Source organism: Ovis aries, chromosome 9 (genome assembly GCF_016772045.2).
Source record: "Ovis aries strain OAR_USU_Benz2616 breed Rambouillet chromosome 9, ARS-UI_Ramb_v3.0, whole genome shotgun sequence".
In the NCBI taxonomy this organism is placed as follows: Eukaryota; Metazoa; Chordata; class Mammalia; order Artiodactyla; family Bovidae; genus Ovis; species Ovis aries.
In genome coordinates, this window is record NC_056062.1 from 17050013 (window position 1) to 17070726 (window position 20714).

Sequence of the window (20714 nt, forward strand, 5' to 3'; positions counted from 1 at the left end):
ACTCATTCATTTATTCATTCAGCAGCCACGGTGGATTCACGCTAATCTGTTCATTCATTCGACTTCAACCCAACCGTATGTTGTATTCGGCATTGGTTCACTTTAGTCCATCTGTCCATCCATTCATTCATTCATTGAGCAGTCACACATTGAGTGAGTCCTCTGCCAGGCAATTACCAGGTGTCCAGGATGCAGTGTGGGAGCTGATGTCCTTCTTGTCCTTGGGAAGCTTTTTCTCCTGGAGGCAGCAGGGAAGTGACAGATTATTACACCACAGACTGTGCATGCTGGTTGCCTCCTGCCATTTGAAATTTCTGTTCATTGTCAGAGCTGCCTTCACCCACGGAATACAATCCTCACCAGGGAAAGGCTGTTCCTAGGGGTACCAGTGCCTGGAACGGAGCCTAGGATGGAGGAGGAGCTGCCTGAATGTTGTCGAAAAAGAAATCAGGGGCAGCAGCCTGCAGTGGATTCTGTGCTGTGCACGTGGGAAGCAACTCGCGCAATGATGTACTGCCTCCCAAATGCAAAGACTAGGCATATTCAGCAAGTCTGAAATCCTAGCCAACAATAACTGTTTCCCTTGTGTGTATGAGCAGAGTGGAACAATTAGATGTTGAAGGTTGATGAATGTCTGGAAAAGACAGGCTGGGGCGTGGGGGGTGGGGGGTGACTCATACCTGCTCCCTATGGCAGGCCGCATCTGGGGGAGAAGGACCCCAACCTGATTTCCCAGGGTCGGCGCGGGGGGAGGTGAACAGCACTCAGAGACCCCGCTGTTCTCTGAGCACCAAACGGTTTGAAGGCCGGGGAGGATATTTGCGTTTCACTCACACTGTGTTCTCACCCAGCCCAGTTGGGGTGGGGGGAGGAGGCGGTGTCCGTGCTCATGATTTGCATGTGGGGAAACTGGTGCCTCATCCTGCGCTGGCCATCACGTGTGGCCAGTCACCAGTCTGGAGCTGGTCCAGACTGAGAAGTGCCTGAGTGCCATACCCACTGGATTTTGTAGACGAGGTATGAAAAAAGGGAGTAAAGCATCTCATGCATCTTTTTATATTAATTACATGTTTGAATGATAGTATTCTGGAAATTTGGGGCTTCCCTTGTAGCTCAGTAAGTAAGAGCCTGCCTGGAATGCAGGAGACCTGGGTTGGATTCCTGATTCAGGAAGATTTCCCCTGGAGAAGGAAATGGCAACCTACTCTTGCCTGGAGAATCCCATGGACAGAGGAATCTGGCAGGCTATAGCCTGTGGGGTAGCAAGAGTTGGACACGACTAAGAGATGAAGCACGCGGCACACACACATCCTGGAAATTTAGGGTTCAATACAACATATTCCTAAAAGTAATTCTACCTAGTTCTTTTTGCTTTTTTAAAATTGTGGCTGCTAGGAAATTTAACTTTATGTGTGAAGCCTACATACGAGCTTCTTCCTCCTCCGCTTCCTCCTTCTCCGTCTTCTATGATGCTGATGCTGATGCTGCAGATGGGAACTGAGGTCTGACTGCTTCCAGAGCCTGTGCTTTCCAGCCAGCCCGGCTGTAGGAGGGAGGCAGGGCAGTCTGAGGGGACAGCGGGGAAGCTGAGTCCCAGCTCAGCGCACAGGAGGTGAGGGGCCAGTGTCCGGGTGGCTGCCCAGCCCTGGCCCTCAGGCAGCACAGGCTGGGGTGTGGGGGCCGTGGCTGCCCTGCTCTGGTCTGGAAGCCCAGCTGGGAGTGACCGTGTGAGCAGAGGAGGGGGTGATGTGGGGACAGGACCAGGCCTGGGATTGGACAGTGTCTTTTCAGGGTGGCTGCTGCTGAAGCTTCTCTTTGTCAAGATGCTCCTGGACCAGCCGTGGATTTGAACTGTCCTTCTGCTTCTCAGGCCTCAGAATGCCATCATCCCTCTGCTTGGAGCAGAATTCCCATAACCTGCCTCCTAAGTCACAGCAGCAAATAGGATGACTTGGTGCCGCCAGCTGATTTTTTTCCCCAATGCGTTTATGGCTTCCTTTCCGCATCCGTCCTTTCTCAGAGTTCATATTCACAACGCTTAGGTGCTTATGTTGGCTTTTACCCCACGGCCACTCCTGGTCCCTCGCTGGGGTGGCTAGTTCAGGTCACTCCTGAAGTGGCCCCGCTGGCTGGAAGCAGACCTGGGATTTTGACCTCACTCTGTTTGACCGCAGGGCCTGAGCTCTTCCCACTAAGTTTGGATATTCAGGAACCATCTTTAAACCCACCATGGCTTTGAAGTCTCACGCCAATCCCCTAAGTAAGTTTTTCTTCTATCGCTGATGGCCCCTCCTTGGCCCTGAGGAGCCGAGTGGCTTATCCAGGATCACAGGGAATCAGGCCTTCGACTCCTCACCCAGCTCAGCACCCAAAGCCCATGAGTCTGAGCTTTTCTGAGCTGTTCTTCCGTAGTAATCCCATCAGATGTCTAATTATCGAACCCTACAAGGGCCTGGTCAAGCCCTGGCTCCCGCACGGTGACCAGTGGCTGTTTGTTCAATAGACAGATGAAGGTCATGATGGCTGAAGAAATCTTTATCCTCATTTTATAAAAGACAGAGACGATCTGAAAAATTAGGAGTGGACCACCAGCAGCAGCAGCAGCAGCAGGCATGCATGGCAGTGTTGTCAGAGACCTGTTTCTAGCATCATGACCTCCGTGGCCTTGCCCGGTGACCTCCCCTAAGCTCTGCTCTGGCCCGTGGCTCACTGTCCCCCTGGCCCTGGGCTCATCCAGGGAAGCACCTCTGTGTCAGGGCATCAGCTCCTGCCCCTCCGTGGCCTGCCGAGGCCCCCAGGGGACTGGATCTCAGCCCGGCTTCCTGCAGAGTGTGGGGCGGAGGCCCAGCCCCAGAGCCGCGGCTGTAATTAAGAGCCCTCTCCACCCCGGGCTCGGTCACGGCCACGACACAACCTTTATATAGCTGGTGGTGTAGCCTTAAGCGATCCTGTGGCCTGCCAGCGCCCACAGCTGGGGAGCCTCCGCCTACTTCTATTCTGGGGATGCTCTCTGGTGGTCCTGCCTCCCCTCTCCCCAGGGACAAGGGCCATGTCCTGGGCTGTGTCCTGTAGCTCTTGGATGTTAGCGTGACTGAGGGCACGGGAGGAACCTCTTATGTCTCTGCAGCCTCCCTCCCTCCCTCCTCTGTGTTGTGTCCATGTGCTTTCCCAGTGGGTTTTGACTCCTGGGATGTGATCCTTACCATGACTACACTCACACACACACAGAGGGGCTTTCTTACGTGTGAGGTGGAATGCATTTCACTGCTCTCCTGCAGATCTCTCTGGGAGCATGTCTGCATCCGCTCCCCAGCCATGCGTTTCACCAGTTCATGATTTTAGGCTTGTCCTCAGCCCCTGCAAGAAGGGTCCCGGCCTCCTGTGCTCGTTGGACCTGCTCACGGACTTGGCTACCGTGAGGATGGGGAAGGTGGGCCCGGGGTCTGGACACTGAGATTCTTTGAGAGGCTCTTTCTTGCTTTCGACTGTATCTGCCATAGGCCACTTCACCTTCAGGTGAGGGAATCACTTGAAAATGTATTCTATGCTTTTTTTTTTTAATAGCATAAAACAGTGTGAGGAAATCTCAGGACTTATTTGTGTAGCTGGGATGGACCAGGTGGACCTTTGAAGACGGCAGCTTGCGGCAGTGCGCGTCTTAAGGGCCCTCTATTATACCTTTGGGTTACTTTCTCAACACGTATTTTTTGTTTCTCTCTTATCTCCTGGACTTTGTTCTGAGGCAGGGGGATCATGATGGTGCATGATCGCATCTGAGATTCCACTTTTAGGGTGATACTTTCCAGAAAGGAGATGGAGGGGAAAAAAATCAAGTGAATATGAATGTCATTTCATAGAGTGGTTAAGTGCTTTGAAGAAATGAGAGAGGTTCGCAGGATAAAGGGTCTTAAGTGGGAAGGTTATAGGAAGGCCTTTGAGAAGAGAAAAGCTGAGTTGAAGCTGGAATGACGTGGAACAGCCATTCACGCCAAGATTGATGGGCCCAGAGTTCCAGGCAGAGGCAAGTAGGAGAACCAAGGGCCTGCAGGAGGCCTGGGCCTGATGCTGGTAGAGGAGGGGCTGGGCCGGGCGGGGGTGGGCAGCAACGGTGCCCAGGAGGGGAACATCATGGCGCTTACCTGCGAGGGGCGCTTACTGCTGAGGGGTGCTTACTGCCGAGGCGCCCTTACCAGCGAGGGGCGCTTATTGCCGAGGCGCCCTTACTGTTGAGGGCAGATGCGGAGGCTTGACTTGGGGGCTTGACTCTCCAGAGTCCACCCAGCTGGGAGGGGGCCAAGAACCAGCCAAGGCCAGAGCGCACCTCAGCGCCCAGGAATGTCCCCTTGAGGACTGAGAGATTCTGTCTACGGAGAGCCTGGGCCCGGCTGTTGGCATGTCTGGGTGGCATGTCCAGGCTGGGAGTTTGTTTGGGCCTGTCTTCCTTGGGGCCTGAGTCTTGTGGTCATCAGAGAGGGCACAGCCCTGCTGGTGGCCTTGTGCCCAGGGACCAAGTCCTCCTGTCCCCACCCATCTCCTTTCCTACGTCCCTCTGCGTGGCCCAGAGACTCGGAGGTGAGGTCAGCGAGTGTGTGCGCACATACACACACACACTTACTCACATACACCCCATAAATCATACATACACCCCCCCACACTCTACACCACCCCCCACACACAGACACCCCATAAATCATACATGCAATCCCAGACACTCTGCACACACCACACACACACTCACATCTGGGAACACACACGTGCCCACGAGACGACCTGCCCAGCTCATCCTCCCTGGGTGGACCTGAAGCTGGGGCAGAGCCGGCAGCTGCCCCAGCTGCGGGTTTGGAGCCGCCACGTGGATGCCTGTGGCCTGGCTCCCGGACCACATCACCCTCAGGAAGTGAGGCCGGGGGTCCCACCCTTTGCTTGAAGGTCACTGGGAGGTCCTCCTTGGGAAAACTTGTCTTGATCAAGGTCACCCCCTGGAAATGGTCATGGGGGTTCTTAATTCTGATTATGAGCTGGGACATTTTATTGGAAAATTACTGAAAGTGATGGAAAACTAAAAACCACCCATCACTCATTCCTGATTTGTGTGCTTGGGGAAGAAGGAAGAGTCGCCCAGCCCGGCCCCACAGGGCCTGCGCCTGACCAGGCCCCTGCCTGACTCCTCTGTCGGCCGCATCTGCGTGACCCACGTGTCCAAATCCCAGAGCTTCCGCCTTTAGCCTCTGCTGAACCAGAGAGGGCAGCTCGTGTTGTCCACGCTTCCTGATGGGTGTGTCCCAATGCACAGAAGGAGTAGGCTCCCTCGCATCCCGAGTGCTCCCCACCTGACCCCACCTCTCTGCTGCTGGGTCCTGGAGTCTTAGGATGGCTGTCCTGCCTTTTTAGTCCTGAGCTCTCTGCGGATTTGTGCAGGCAGGGAGGCTCCTAGAGCAGGCTTGCACGTGCCTAGTGACTCCCCTGGTGTAGCGTGGGCTGGTGGGAGGGCTTTGCACCCCACACCCTGGGTGAAGCCTCAGGCCTGTTAGCTCACCTCTTCCTGTCCTGTTCATTGGTACAAAGAGGATGATGGTGACATTGCTACCTTGTCGAGCATCCTGAAAATCTAAGGATTGGGATGTGGAAAGTGCTCGACACAACAATGGCCCTGAGCACACATTCTGCAACTGTCTGCTCTACTCTGTGTGTGTGTGTGTGTGTGTGTGTGTGAGCACGTGTGGGCTGTAGCCCCCAGGCTCCTCTGCCCGTGGAGTCCTCCAGGCAAGAATCCTGGGGTGGGCTGCCATTGCCTTCTCCAGGGGATCTTCCCGACCCAGGGATCGAACCTGCGTCTTCTGCGTTAGCGGGCCAGCTCTTTACCGCTGAGCCACCTGGGAAGCCCATGTGTGTGTATTTATTATCTGTCAGAAAGGTGACTGGGTTTATATGTTTCACGCAGGGCAGTATTTCTCGACCTTTTAAAAAGAGGGTATTTATGTAAGTGTTCTGTTTCCTCTCATTGCCTGCTTCTCTGAAACTGTAATATCACACCTACTACTTATGCTGTTTGGGTAGGTTGAACTTTGGAGGGCCCCATCTGAAATCCCTCAGATTTTTTCAACCCTTCCCTGAAAGCCATTTTTGCCCCTTTGGAGGCAATAGTACCCGCTTTGAGAAGGCGTGGTTTCTGGCGTGTGTGAGGATTACAGGATGAGAATTTGGGGAGGGCCCGCATTCACAGCCTGCCCTCTGTCTCTGGGGAGCTGCAGTGTTGTAGCATCTGGGTTGAGCAGACGGACTGAGGTCTACAGGCCCCAGTTAAACACAAGGTTCTCTGTTTGACAGGTTCCTTTTTTAACCTTTAGTTTTCACTATAAATTGAGGACAGTAATATTACTACCTACTCTCTAGAGCCCAGGGGACTTGCACATCAAAGGCTCCCTTTGTAGCCTGGCACAGAGTTCGTGACCATCCTAATCAGGGCACGGCCTTGCCAGCACTTCTGATCTGTGGCACAGAGACTGGATGGAATCCCAGCTCTGCCGTCTGCCGCCGGCAGTGCCTGGGCTGGAGTCGGAGCCTCTCTGAGCCTTGGTCTCCTCATCTGAAAGAATGTGATATTTACTGATCTGGTGAACAACTTACCGTGGTTCTTGTTCTTATTGCACTGTTTATTATCATACTTAATACCATGATGCTGGGAAAGATTGAAGGCAAAAGCAGAAGGGGGCGAAAAAGGATGAGATAGCATCACTGACTCAACGGACATGGATTGGAACAAACTCCAAGAGATAGTGAAAGACAGGGAAGCCTGGTATGCTGCGGTTCATGGGATCAGAGAGTCAGGTGCAACTGATAAACTATTTCTATGACAAATCTATATTTTAAAAAAGTAAAAAACTGAAGTTCTGAGACATAATGGGTGTGAGCTCCTCATCCCAGGAGGGAATTAGGCAGAGTCTCGAAGTTCAGGCACTTTGAATTCTGTAAAGGGAGCTAGCCTATTCAGGAAGGCAAGCCCGTCCTTGACCTAGTGCACGGGCTGGCCAACTCCAGCCCGCAGGCCAGATGCGCTCAGGCACCACGTGTTACACACTGAGTTTTACTGGAGGATGTAGTTCATGTCAGCTTGTTTACATATTGTTGGTGGCTCTGTTCACACAGCCACAGGCAGTGGTTGTGACAGCAACCACGTGGCCCATGAAGTCTGAAGTGTTTACTCTCTGGCTCTGTAGAGGGAAAGATCACGGACTCCCGATGATGGGTTCTGAGGCAATGGCTGGGAGAATATGAAGTCGCTGCTGCTGTCTCCTGGGGTGACCCTGGAGAGGGCGTTTCATGGGGTGCTGCGCAGGGTGTGTGGGGTTCCCACCCACCCATTATATTATAAATTAATATATATTTTACATTATATTATGAATTAATATATTACAAATCAATATATACTATTATAAATAATATGTTATATATAATCCCACCCATTATATACTGTAGATTATCAATTATCCAGAAGGCCCCTTCCCTTCTGTGTCTTGATTGTCATCCTGCATAACCCTCTCCCCCACTCCCAGGAGCTGTTGCTTTATAGGTGCTTCCTCGCCTTGCCATTTTTTAGGGGTGACTCATGTATCCTACAGAGAAGGCAATGGCACCCCACTCCAGCACTCTTGCCTGGAAAATCCCATGGACGGAGGAGCCTGGTGGGCTGCAGTCCATGGGGTCGCTAAGAGTCGGACACAACTGAGCGACTTCACTTTCACTTTCCTGCATTGGAGAAGGAAATGGCAACCCACTCCAGTGTTCTTGCCTGGAGAATCCCAGGGATGGGGGAGCCTGGCGGGCTGCCGTCTATGGGGTCGCACAGAGTCGGACACGACTGAAGCGACTTAGCAGCAGCAGCAGCAGCAGTGTGTATCCTAAAACGTCCTTCTGCCATCCCAGGTCTTAGATGAGGATTCACACCCCGGTACGACTAGAAAGGACTCAAGGTCAGCTGTGGGTCCGCGTGCTCCCCTTGCCGCTGCCCGGCTGTGGGATGGTTCCAGCCATGGCACTCTTTGTCCCTGGGGTCATCCCAGACAGAGATGCAGGCGTGACTGTCTCATTTACTGGCATCGTCACGCCAGGAGTTCCGGCTCAGGGAGGGAGGTTTGACTCTGCACTCGCCACGGTGGCTTTCGTGTTGCGTTGGTAAAGGGATGAAATATAGTGGCCACAGTGAAATTGGCACTTGCAAAATGTATATACACTTATACACAGTCTATATATACACGTGTCTGTAAATAAGTATGCATCTATATAATTAACTATGGGGAGGATTTCTGCCTTCTGAGTGTCTCTCACGTCCTGTAGCTGACCTTGACCTAGCTGAACTGGATTCACACTTGTGGGAGGGCGAGGAGGGCACAGGGGTTACATGGTGTCTGGGACTTTCCAAGAAATATGGCTGATTAATTGCTGTGCTTCTGATACAGCCTTACGCTTCCTGGAAGGCTGAAGGAAAACAATGGTCAAAGCAGCATGTTCTTGGTGACTTTTTGGCTGTAAAATGTGCCTGTCTTTGTCCTTTTAATGACGCCAGATTCTGGTTTCTTTGAGTTTATCCACATATAAACACAGCAAATCACAGACACGCAGTCACACAAACACAGATACACATACGCACTCAAACACACGGGCATGCAAACACGCATGCCCACTCAGAACACACTCATGGAGGCATGTATGTGCCTACACACACTCACACACGAATCTAGAGAGGGGCGGTCCGTATAGCAAAAGCCCCTTCCTCCTGACCCTCAGCCTGGAAGTTACAAAATTACAGCTTTATTAAAAATCAGGGCATTTTGGGGCTTTCCAGGTGGTGCTAGTGGTAAAGAATCTGCCTGTAAATGCAGGAGACTTAAGAGACGCAGGTTCAATCCCTGGGTTGGGAAGATCCCCTGGAGGAGGTTATGGCAACCCACTTTGGTATTCTCTCCTGGAGAATCCCATGGACAGAGGAGCCTGGAGGGTTACAGTACATAGGCTTGCAAAGATTCAGACACAACTGCAGCGACTTAGCACACACATACACGTGGGAGAGAGATGGAGGGGTGGCATGGGGAATAGGAACAACAAAAATAAAACCCAACGCGTATGGAGTGTCTGTCTGCGCTTCTGAAATACCTACTCATATTCTGGATGTAGCCAGTGTTGCTTGATCAAGTAATGAACACACGGTGGAGTTTTCTTGGTTTGTTTTCAATCTCCTGTTCCTTGCATCAGTCTGATAACCGTATGAGTGACCAAGGAGGGGGCGGTGATGACAGGAGCTCTTGGAGGGGCCCCAGCTCCCCTGCAGGGCGAGCCCGGCGTCCCTCGGCACTTGCTCAGCCTGGGTGTTTTGTGCTGCAGCCGTGTCTGCCTAGGGCCTCAGATCCTGCCCTGAGCTCAGGTTGAACCAGAGGAGCCTGTACTGGTGGACCCCGTGGGACCCATGGTTCCAGGGCTGGAATGCAGAGCTGAGCATCTCCAGTGACTTCTGCCTTGACCAAAGCCCACCCAGCACTGGGAAGGCCCTGAGCCCCAAACCCCAGGCAGGAGAACAAAAGGAAACCTGCCCACTGTGAACTCTGTTACATGCAAGTCACCGATCAAGTATAAAAAGTGTCCCTGGAGACATGTCCCATCCCCGTAACGTGGACCTAGGAGGCAGGTGAACCCCCCTTCCAGTGGCGTCCAGGACACAGCGGCCCAGAGGGTCCTACCCTGGCCCCAGTCCGCCCAGCCCACGCCCAGCCCCCTTCTCGTCACTGCTCCTGCTCAGTTGGCCTTGCCTCTTGAGGGCCTTGTGGGGGCAAGGACCCCCCCAGGCTGCAAGGTCGAGTGTGTCCATAGACCCCACCGACGGCTGCCCCTCACAGCCCTGGTGGCCCCAGGCTCAGGGTGGAGTGGGAGAGGGAGCTGGAGCTGAGCCCAGCACCCCAGGCAGGTGGGCTGGGCAGGGCCCGAGAGACGGGGCGGGTGTCCCTGAGAAAGTGGTCTGAGGGTAGGCCTGGGGTGGGTGGAAGGGTCGGCCGGAGTTAGGAAAAGTGAGCGGAGGTTTGATCAGAGAGCCCAGCACCTGGTGATGCCCTGGTGAAGACACGGGGCTGGAAGGGGACAGGGCAGTGGCTGTGGTCAGCTGGGAGGAGAGGGGCCCCCCATGCCCGCACTCCCTGTGTGAGGTTGGCAGGAAGCCACACTGAGGGAGGGGCTCCGCATCCCCTGCCTGCAGGTCCTCGGGGGAGGCTGCCGTCTGCGGCGGGCAGGTGGGCAGCCCTAGGTGCGGGCCCTGCTCCCTCGACCATGTGCCCTCATGCCCTAGACTTCCTCCTGGCCTCAGCCCTGGCTCTGCTCAGCACGCTACCTCTGCGGCTCGTTTGTCCGGTGCTGGGGGTAGGCAGCCAGGCTGGCCGTGCTGACCCACCAGTCTCTCCACGGCTCCCACAGAAATGCGGCTAGTGGCCATTTCAGGAACCCACCTCCACCGACCCTCCGGGAGAGGGGCCAGGGACAGGTGGGCCTGGGGGCCAGCCATGTCCACTTCTGCCTGGTGCCCTGGTCCCCACCTTGCCACCCCGCCCCCCACACATAGGCGTGCAGGGCCTGACATGGTACACGGCTGAGCTGGGCCTCACTGTCCACAGTGGGCTCCAGGCCTCTGTCTCTGTCCCCTGACTGGGGACATGACCCCGAGTCCGGACACAGTCTGACCCCAGGCCGCCTGCTAATGGAGAGGCTGTGGCCGCAAGTAGAAGAGACTGGGTATCTTGCTCGTCCATCCGCCCTGAGACCCACAGACACTGTGGGTGGTGGTCAGGGGTGTGCCTGCGAGGAGGCATTTGCGCTCTCTTAGCCTGTCCTCTTTCCTGAGATGCAGCGGGGAGGTGGTTTGTCCCGGCCACACGCCGAGGGCCTCGGGTCTGTGCTGCCCCCAGAGCCGGGCTCCCGAGGCCTCTTCCCACCGTGGGTCTCCCCCTTCTCCCCCCAGCCCCTGCCTCTGGTCTTCCCAGCCCAGTCTCAGCCCCTCTGCACAGGGCCAGGGGGACATGTCTTGTCCACCCTTCTCTGGAGTCATGTGATAATTTTGCCGCTTTTTTGGTTTTCTTATTGCTCCATCTACTCCGACTCCACGTTGGAAGGAAGGAAGGGTTCGTTTTGCCTAGTTTTTCTCACCCGCTCAGCAACTCTCTCATGTGGGACCCCTGCCCTGTGGGAAAGCCCTGGGGTTGCTCCCCCTCCTCTCTGATCCTGCAGAAGCTTGGGGTTCGGGGGTGCAGACGACAGGCTGGGCTTGGGTGACACCTTGCTGGGCACCGGCGTCCTGGGGTAAGGGGGCCGTGACCCCCTGGGATCGCCATGGCCTCAGCCCTGAGTCTGGAGCCTCCTGTCTTTTCTCTTGTCCAGTCCCTGTTGGGACCCTGAAGGGTGGATGCTAAGGGTGTGAATTTGGTTCTGGAACTGAGGAAACAGTCTCAGAAGGTCGGAGAAGATGGAGGGTGCCTCACACAGAGAGTGCGGCTTCCCCCCACGAAGCCTCCCCCACCCCTGGCTGTCCAAATGGCGCTTTCAGGGTGCAGGGCGAGGTCGTGCAGCCGTCCCACACTGGGCGCAAGCTCTGCCTCCTGGTGGTGAGCTCTGTCACTCGGGTGCCCGACCCTGTCCTCTGAGACGCTCCCTGCTGTAGCCTCTGGGCCTCCTCCCTGCCCTGGGTCCCCCTCCGATCTCACGAGCCTCCCCTTCTCAGCCTTCTCTGCTGGTCAGTTCTCATGTCCCGGCATGTGACACGGGAGGCTGAGACCTACTCCGAGGCCTCCTCTTGGCCCTCTCCCTCTCCAAACCATCTCCTCCACGCCCCTCCCAGCGCGTTAAACGCTGTCTGCACACGGGCCATTCCCAAACCAAAAGCCAGGCCTTGTCTTGGCTCGGAAAGCCAGGCTTATGGATCTGGTTGCTTGCTGGGCAACTTGAGACACCTCAGACATGGGGTGGTGGGAACTGGACTTGGGTTCTCTGTTTTCCAGATGGGTTCTTCCTACAGGTTTCCAGACACTCAGAACTTTCTTTCCGGTTCTCTCCTCATCCAGTTGGCCACCCGCCTGCCCACTCTGCTTGGCAGAGAGCCCAGGGTCTGACTGCCTCTTCCTGCGCACCCCCATGGCTCTCTGCCACCCCCTGGCTGGTCCCTCCGCCCCCGTCCTTGCCCAGGCAGAGCGGCATCTCCCACCAGGGCCTGTCAGTCCCCATCCTTGCCCAGGCAGAGCGGCATCTCCTGCCAGGGCCTGTCAGTCCCCACCCGTCCTGGACCACCCCCAGCTTGTTTCACGGTCGCTCCTCCCTGTTTGCCATCCCAGCCGTGGTGGCCATGCTCCCCGGCCCCCTGGCCCTGGCCCGCGCCTCTGGTGGGCCGCCCTTCTGCTCTCACCTGCCTGCCTCCGCCTCAGACCTCAGTGGAGACACCTTGGCCCTCCAGCCAGCTCCGACCCCGCTGTTTACATCCCCCACTGGCCTCCGCACCTCCCAGGGGTTGTGATTGCATGGTTCTTGGAGACATCAGTGCCTGGCTTGACCGGTTTCCGCTCTGTCTGCTGGAGACGGCAGCTCCCTGAGTGCCGAGGGCTCCTTACCATGAGCCCTGGACTGGCTCAGCGCCTGGTGTGTGGCAGGCGCTTGTCAGATGTGGCATGAGGGAGACTTGCGTTCAGGTGCTTCTCAGATGCCAGGTGCTAACGGTCACTGTGGGGCTGAGCACCTGGGTGGTGGCCGAAGGCTCTGCCACCCTCCCGACTTCCAGCCACCCCAGGCTCCTCCCTGCCCGGCTTCCAGGAGGTCCTCGCAGTCTCTGGTGACACCTACTGGTGCTCAGCCCACAGGACAGTCTCCAGGAGGAAGGAGGTCCAAGGAAAACGGAATCACACCCTCCTGGCAGGGGTTGTGCTTCCAAGGTCACCGTGATAATAACCTCTCTCTCCCTGGCCGGGATTGCCCCCTTCCTGCCTTGCTTTGTATCCCGGGCAGAGTCATTTCCTCATTGCCCTGAATTGCAGACTCTACCTGGGGTTAGGTGTCCCCCCTGATCCACATCTGCCCTCTTCCCTCCCTGGACTTTGCTACAGGGCTTGGTACTGCCCCCCCACCCCCCTGCCCATCACCCTTGGGCTGACCGAGCATCACCCCTGGGCCGACTGAGCAGCTTCCTTCCCCGGGGCTCTGCCCTCGCTGGGACCTTCTGGCCCTCTGCTCTTCCTGTGGCTCTCGCTCCCTTCTGAGCTCTCAGCCCAGATGCACCAAGCCCGGGATCTTCTCAGACCCCACGTGCGTCCTGATCCCCACACCTAGCGCCCCTCACCAGCCAGTTTCCTCTGTGGACTGATCACACATGATGACCCCTCACTTCTCCGTGTCTGTCTCTGCCTTTGCTCCCAGCATCCCCCATGTCTGGCCTGTGGCTCCAGCAGGGCGGGGCTGCCTCGTCTGTGTGTTTACACATTTGCTCCTTGTGGCAGGATGTCTTGAGTCCAGACGTGCATCTGAGCCCCACGAGGTCCCTGCCATCCTCCGGGACTCCAGGTCACCCCTTGGAAACAGCCCTTGTGCCCCCCTGCCCATCCCTGGTGACCCTGCCGCCCCCTGCCCCTACAGCCTCCAGTTGCCTAAGTATCGAGGGTACCAGGGCAAGGCTCAGGCCTCCTTCTAGTAAAGTATAATATTGATAACCTTCAAATACTGTACTAGTGAATCACCTTCATATTTTTAAGGCCCACGTGAAAATACAGAAAAGCAAAAAGGAGGTAAAAACCACTTCAAGTTCTGCCCTCACAGAGGTAGCCGCGGTTTAAGTGTTAACGTATGTTCTTCCCCACCCTGTATGTTTATGTCGAGTTGTGGTGTCAAGTGTGGAAATGCTGGGGTCATACTGAATCTGAACCCTGCTTCTGCCGCTAACTAGAGGTGTGCTTGGAGCAGGTCATCTAAGCGCTCTCAGTTGTCTCATCTGAAAAATGGGCGTAACACTACACTGATGGGTGTCACAAAGGAGGCTGAGCACTGTCCTCTGCCGGCAGAAGCACGCCTCAGCCATGCCCCAGGACCTGTGAGTGTACAGTGTGTGTGATCGTAGGTTGGGTCTTACTCCTTCCAATCTTCCTCTCCTGGGTGAGGGAGCTGCTGGGAACAAGGGATGCTCAGCTGGAGAGATTGGAGAGAGGAGGACGCTGACCATCTGGAAACATCTAACCCGCTTTTGTGAGAGACAGTGGGGCCGTCCTGGATTTGGCACCAGCAGAGGGCACACTCAAGGGCAGAGTCTTGACATCTGCCCTCCCCAGGTTCCCCAGTGTCCTGTTCAGAGCCAGATGTAAGCGGGCCCAAGCATTCGGGCCTGACGGGTGGAAGTCAGAGAGCAGATGAACCCTCAGTGCAGAGTGAGGAAGCCCTGGGTGCATGTCAGGGCATCCAGAGGCAGAAGGCGTGCCCCCGGAAGTAGCAAGCTGGCCGTCTGTCCCCGCAGGCTTTGGAGACAAGACAGACTTGGGTCCTCTGTGCTGGGTGACCTTGGACCAGTGGCCTTGGAGAGAAGCTTCGTGCTGTCGTGGCTCTGAGCCAACGCCAGGGCTGGCGCCCTGGCTTTGCCTTCTGCTCACTCTGTGGCCTTGGATAGCCTGCTGACTTCTTTATGCCTGTGTTTCCGCATCTGTGAACCACCGCACCTGGCCCGTAAAGCTGTAGGGAGGAGTCGGTCAGACGTGCTGATGGTTTCAACGCCCCTGGCCAGTGTCTGTGCAGAGCAGGCTCCCTCCGTCTGCTGACCGCGGGGAGAGCCGCGGCCCCGGGCAGAAGCAGACCACAGTACTTCGAAGTGTGGGCCTTGGAAGCCTGTGGTTCTAATCATTATTCCTTTCATCCTTGGGGCCTTGGGGCCTGGCTCTCCAGAGCGGGGGTGTGTGGACTGTTTCCCTGGCTGGCTTCCTGGCCTCAGAGGAACGACCCCGTGAGTCTGCCGGGTGTCTGGCCCGTGTCTGCTTCCCCTGTCCCCTCCCCTGCCCACTTGGACTGTTGTCATCCCATCTGTGGTTCGCGGCCGGGAGGTGATGGATGGGCAGTGACCGCCTCCTCCCTCGGGCTCTGCTCCCAGCTTCTCCCGGTGCTGCTCAGCTCGTCCGGGCCACCTCTGCTCGCTCATTCTAGACACAGGTGGCCCTTTATTCAAACCCAGACACCCTTCCTTCCTGGTGAGTTTCTTGACCTCTCTTAGCCTCCATTCCTCCATCTATGTCATGGGAACAAAATCTGCCTCCTGGAATTGCTGTTGTGAGTCAAATCTCCAGCGACTGGCGCACAGTAGGCACTCAGTAGTTGCCAGCACCCTCCCTTTCTCCCCCCGACTGGAGAAGCTCTGGACTGGGAGCCAGGGGACTGGGAGGCATGTCTGAGACGGCCTGGCGTGTCTCCTCCGTACAGAGCTGCGGGTGGGTGAGCATGAAGCAGAGGACGGCAGAGACCGTCTGTGCTAACCCTCCTCCCCTGATGCTCAGACACATGCTCCCTGTTTGCAACTTGGTAAACTGAGGGCAAGCTGAAGTGTTTTTTTTTTTTTTTTCTTTTCTTTTCTTCCTGAGAACCTGTAGTGAGCTTCTGTCATGTGCCCCAGGGAGCAGCAGCTCTGATCAGCCAAGACTCAGCCTCTGTTGCAGCTTCTGATGAAAAAGAACCCATCCTGGGGAAAGGGAAATCGCATTGCTCCAGGAAGTCTAGAATGTTCTACCTTCCTAAAGGCTGAGGGAATACAGATATCAATGGGTGAACTCTGGGGGAAACAGGGGCTTTGTCATCAGCTGTATCTTTTTTCTGCTCTCACACTTTAAAAAGGAAAAGCAACCAGCTCACCGGGAACTAGTTAAATACACATTTTGACTGCTGAGAACTTACTCTCCTCCTTAATTCCAGAGCGGCTCCTTGCGTTGATCCTGAATGATAACCTGAAAAGTCTGTATTGGTGGGATATGTGACGGTAATCCAGTCTCTCGGCAGCTTCTTTGCTTTTTCTCAAGCTTTTCACTTGGACTTGGAGGCAGCGGAGTTCCTCTTTCTTCAGTTCTCCTAGACAGTCCTGCAGATGTCCTGCATTTGAAGGAGGAGGAAGGGAATGTGCCCCTGCCAGCCCCTTCCGCCTACCTGTCCCCGTCCATCAGGGAAACGGAGGCCTTCTCAGACCCCCCCCCCCGCCCCCTCCCACCGTGCGCTTCCGGTGTTTACGCCCTTGGCCAGAACCGGGTCACAGGTGCATCTCTAGCTGGAGGGGGTGGCTGGAAAGGTGGGGACCATAGGAGTCATAATCGGCTTCGACCTACCACTCACCACTTTTCTCCCTGGGCTAACGATGCTGCTCACCTGAATAAAAGTGACATTGTTTTTGCCAGGAGGAAGTGAGGGATGGGTATTAGGGTGGCAGCTAACAGTGCCTGCCCCACCTTGGTGGCTGGGGTCCTGGACTCTGAGTTCTCACCTGGTCAAAAGCACAATGAAGCCCTTTCCTGGGAGGCATCTGGTCTACTGCTCAGCTTTGGTTCAGGCATCGCTGGTCCTTCCGTCCATTGTGGACTCGCCTCCGGTTCTGAGCCTGGAGCCGGGAAAGCAGTGGAGACAGAGCTGGACTGAGACTCAGCTGGGCCCTAAACTGGGGAGGCAGCCACGCTGGTCAGCGCCTTCAGCATGGCACCACCAGCCCTAGGACACAGGACTCTGCCAAGGGGTCCTCACTCAGGCTGGGGTGAGTGGGAGCAAGGCCCAGGGGGCTGCTGATCAGAGTCTGGAGGGTCAAGGAGGAGGATGCTGTGAGGCAAGGAGACACAGGGTGTCAGGGCAGCCCTGGCACTTCCTGGAGCTGACCTGTCTCAGGCCCTGGCTGCAGTCAGCCCACGAGCACCCTGAGGGCAGGGATGCTATCTTTTCTGTTTCCTCATTTGTGGGTCCTTAAAACTAGCTCAGGACCTGGATTGTGTCTGGACCTCTGTAAGTGTTTCAATTCCAATAAGCAAGCTCATGTGGAAATAAATAGATCATTATCCAAGAGGTGGACATGTCTTGGCCAAAGGCACGTAGTTACAAGCTGAGAGTGACTTTGGGTGCTCACCCCCATTCCCTGCAAAGAGGTGACCCTCCAGGGCCCTCTCTTCCCTGGGGAGCATGGATGCAGGGTGTATTTTGGGAGCCATTTGTTATGACTTATTGTTAGCTATAAATTCCCTCTTGAGGCTTTGGCGTGTATGGGGCTTAGTGATGGCTCCCATGAGGGGACTGGCAGGTGGTCTGGGGACTGATTTCTTAAAGTGGTGTGGGCACATGTTGACATCTCTGAAACGTTTCCATCTTTTCTGTGTTCATGGCCTTCGAACTGTCTTTGACCATCCAGGGTCGGGAATCAGGGCCTTCCCCTGGGATATTTGCAGAGACAAAGGCTCAGTGGCTTTGCCTGCACTGAGCTCCAGCCGTCAGACTGCAGAGGTTTGCTGATAATCAAGGCTAGAAAGGTCAGAGTCAACTCATTTTAATGACGCACAGTCCCAGCGCATCCCTCTGGCGGCCTGCCAGCCTTGAAGCAGTTGGTTGTCATCCGCAGCTGCTGCTGTCCTGGGTGGCGCTGTCTGCACCCTGCGCAGCGCCGGCACCCACTTGCATATATGTGGTTCTAGACACACACAGCTCTGTGCTGTTTCCAAAATAACCCCTTCCTTGGGGCCTGTCAGACCTCTGGTGCCTTCGAGGATAAGTGTTAAAAATACCTCCTCCCAAATCAGGGAGAATCCCATTCTTGCTTCTCACTCCTGATTGGTGAAGAGTCCCACAATGAAACACTTGTGCTGAAAAGAGGTCATCGCACGTGAAATCTGTGGGATGATGGAACTGCCTGATCAGGTGTGATTATTACAATAATGTATGTTACCAGATTGCTTCCAGGGCAGATGCTGAGTTGCCTCTGGTGATAAATTTAATCCCATTATGGCTTGGATCTTGCCCTTCCTCCAAGCTACCCTAGACAAGTATATTCTCTGTAAGGTGTCCCATGGCACACACGCTCACACCGAGAAGGAGATTAGAGGACTTGCAGGGAAGCCACCACTAGGGCCCGAGACACTAACATTCGCAGTGGGTTCTCTGGGTAGGATTTTTAAAAATTGAAGAATAGTTGGCTTACAATGCTGTGTTAGTTTCAGATGTACAGCAAAGTGATTCAGTTATACACATAGATGTATATATACATACACACACACACACACACACACACACACACACACACACACACACACATATATATGGTAGTTTGTATCCGCCAACCCCAAACTCTTAGTTTATCCCTCCCTACCCTTTCCTCGGGAAGAGAAGCGGACGACAGAGGATGAGGTGCCTGGATGGCGTCACCGACTCGATGGACATGAGTTTGAGTGAACTCCGGGAGTTGGTGATGGACAGGGAGGCCTGACGTGCTACAGTTCATGGGGTCGCAAAGAGTCGGACACAACTGAGTGACTGAACTGACCTTTTCCCCTTTGGTAACAATGAGTTTCTGGGATTTTTAGGGCAACTGAAAGAATCCCTTTTCCTTCCGGTTTTTTAAAGGTGAGAAATCATGAAGATGTTTAGATATGTTATGCCACGTAATGACGTATGGTTTACTTTGACTTCCTCCATTGCCTCTGTATAACTGGGCAGTCTTGCTTCCTCTGGGATATGCCTGGAGTGGCACCTGAAGCTCCCTCGGGCAGCATAACAGATGCCTTGCCGGTAGGCTCTCGGCACATTTCCGTTCCTTTGACACCTCTCTGACTTGGAATTCTCATCTATTAAGTTCATGCCTTTGTGACATTCCCTCTCTGCCTGTGTCCCCTTTTATTCTTTGGTCTGGCTGGCTGAGTCTTACTGTTCCTTTAGGAGAAACTGCAAGCGTCACCTTTCTGGGAAAGCTTTCCTGACCTCCCAGGCTGGGCTGGGTGTTGGGATCCTGAGACCCCCAGGAACCCAGACCCATTCCTGTCACTTAGGACCCTGTTGATCCTGTGGGCATTGCTCTTGGGCTCCCTCTACTGGACACACGGTGAGCTCCCTGCTGGGACCTTGCCTATTCCTGTGTCACCTCTGGGCACGGCACTGGCATTAGGGCCCGTGTGCATCAGGTACATCTGGGAGTAAACAGAACGCCCAGTCAGTGTGGCCCTGCTTCTGCCGCTGCTCCTGGCAGATGTCCCACATGCTGGGGGGTGGACGGGGTCTCTGCCCTGTCACTTTCCACGGAGGGAACATCAAGATTGCTTATCAGTCTCTCCTCTCGCCCTTCTCAGATGTGCTCTGCCCCAGCGTTCGTGTGGAAGGAGATCGCTTTAAGCACACCAATGGCGGAACCAAGGAGATCACAGGTACGAGAAACAGCCAGCCAGCACAGCTTGCTTTGTGATGCCGTTTGCCAGACGTGAATCTCCCCAGGTGGCTCAGACTGCAAAGAGTCTGCCTGCGATGCCAAGGACCTGGGTTCAATCCCTGGGTTGGGAAAATCCCCTGGAGAAGGGGATGGCAACCCACTCCAGTATTCTTGCCTGGAGAATCCCACGGACAGAGGAGCCTGGTGGGCTGCAGTCCATGGGGTCACAAAGAGTCAGGCACAACTGAGTGACTAACACTTCCACTTTCTTCTTTGCTGGACTTGACCACAACCCTCCTGGACTCAGGGATGGTAGCCTTGCTGGTACTGTCCTCATCGCCGTCTTTCACCAAAGTCCTGGGGACGGTCTGAACAGTGCAGGTGGCAACTCCCGTCCACGGACTGCCCACTGGGGGAGGTCGTTCACGCCTTCCATCTGGGAGTCAGTGGTGATGTTAAAGGCGTTGGTAGAGAATGAGGTAGGACGAGGGACGTGGGGAATGAGTAAGTGATGGGCAGCCCGAGTAAGAAGGTGAATAAATAGCTGCATTTGGGCGTGAAGGAGAGAGTGAATCAGAGGTATAAATATAGGAGCAAATCAATGGATGAGGGAGCAGAGAGACACATGACTGCAGAGCTAGCAGCAGAAATAAGCACTGCAGAGGCTGGCTCCATCCAGCCTGGGCGGGGTGACTGGGGGTACGCGGGGACGGCTGAGCTGGCTTCCCCTTTATCCTGGCGGTGAGCATCTGTCTACTGCTCCCTGTGGCCGGGCGTCCTGCAGACACTTGAGGTGCGTGATCACAGGGGAGCTTTCTCCCCGTCCAGGACAGCAGCCCGGCTCTCCTCACCAGTGCCAGCCGGGTCGGGAGCCCCATCCATCCACCCTAAAGCATCTCAGGTCCAGTACGAACCCACATGCGGTCTCCCTCCCGAGGCAGTGAGCCGTGGGCGATCAGAACCAGGTGTCTCGTAGGTGCTGCTCTGCCCCACCCCTACCCGAGGGACCCTGATTGCCCTCATGAACAAGATAGCATCTGCATCTTGGTGCCTGGGGGATGTTTCTAGAATGGCAGGAGACTGTGCTGCCTGTGTGCACAGCAGGTGAGATGAATCGGGGTTAACCCTCCTCGGGTGTAACGGAGTAACCCAGCGCTCAGCCGGTGACCACGGGTGAGGAAACACTCAGGCCCTCTGACCCACTTCCTAGAGCGTCCCAGCAGGGTCCCGCTGCAGCCACTTGCTGGGGCTGAGGCTGGAATTAAGGATGGAAGGTGCTGCAGACCTGCCAAGTTCA

The 20714-nt window shown here is 55.4% G+C and overlaps 1 protein-coding gene across 1 annotated transcript in view; it reads left to right on the forward strand.

Moving 5' to 3' along the window:
* The window catches only part of COL22A1 (collagen type XXII alpha 1 chain), a 229402-nt gene that overhangs the window by 31201 nt on the left and 177487 nt on the right, over positions 1-20714 (forward strand). Inside the window, exon 4 of the mRNA XM_027972868.3 lies at positions 19341-19415. Coding sequence (XP_027828669.2) covers positions 19341-19415 — 75 coding nt within the window. The remainder of the gene's footprint in view (positions 1-19340; positions 19416-20714) is intronic.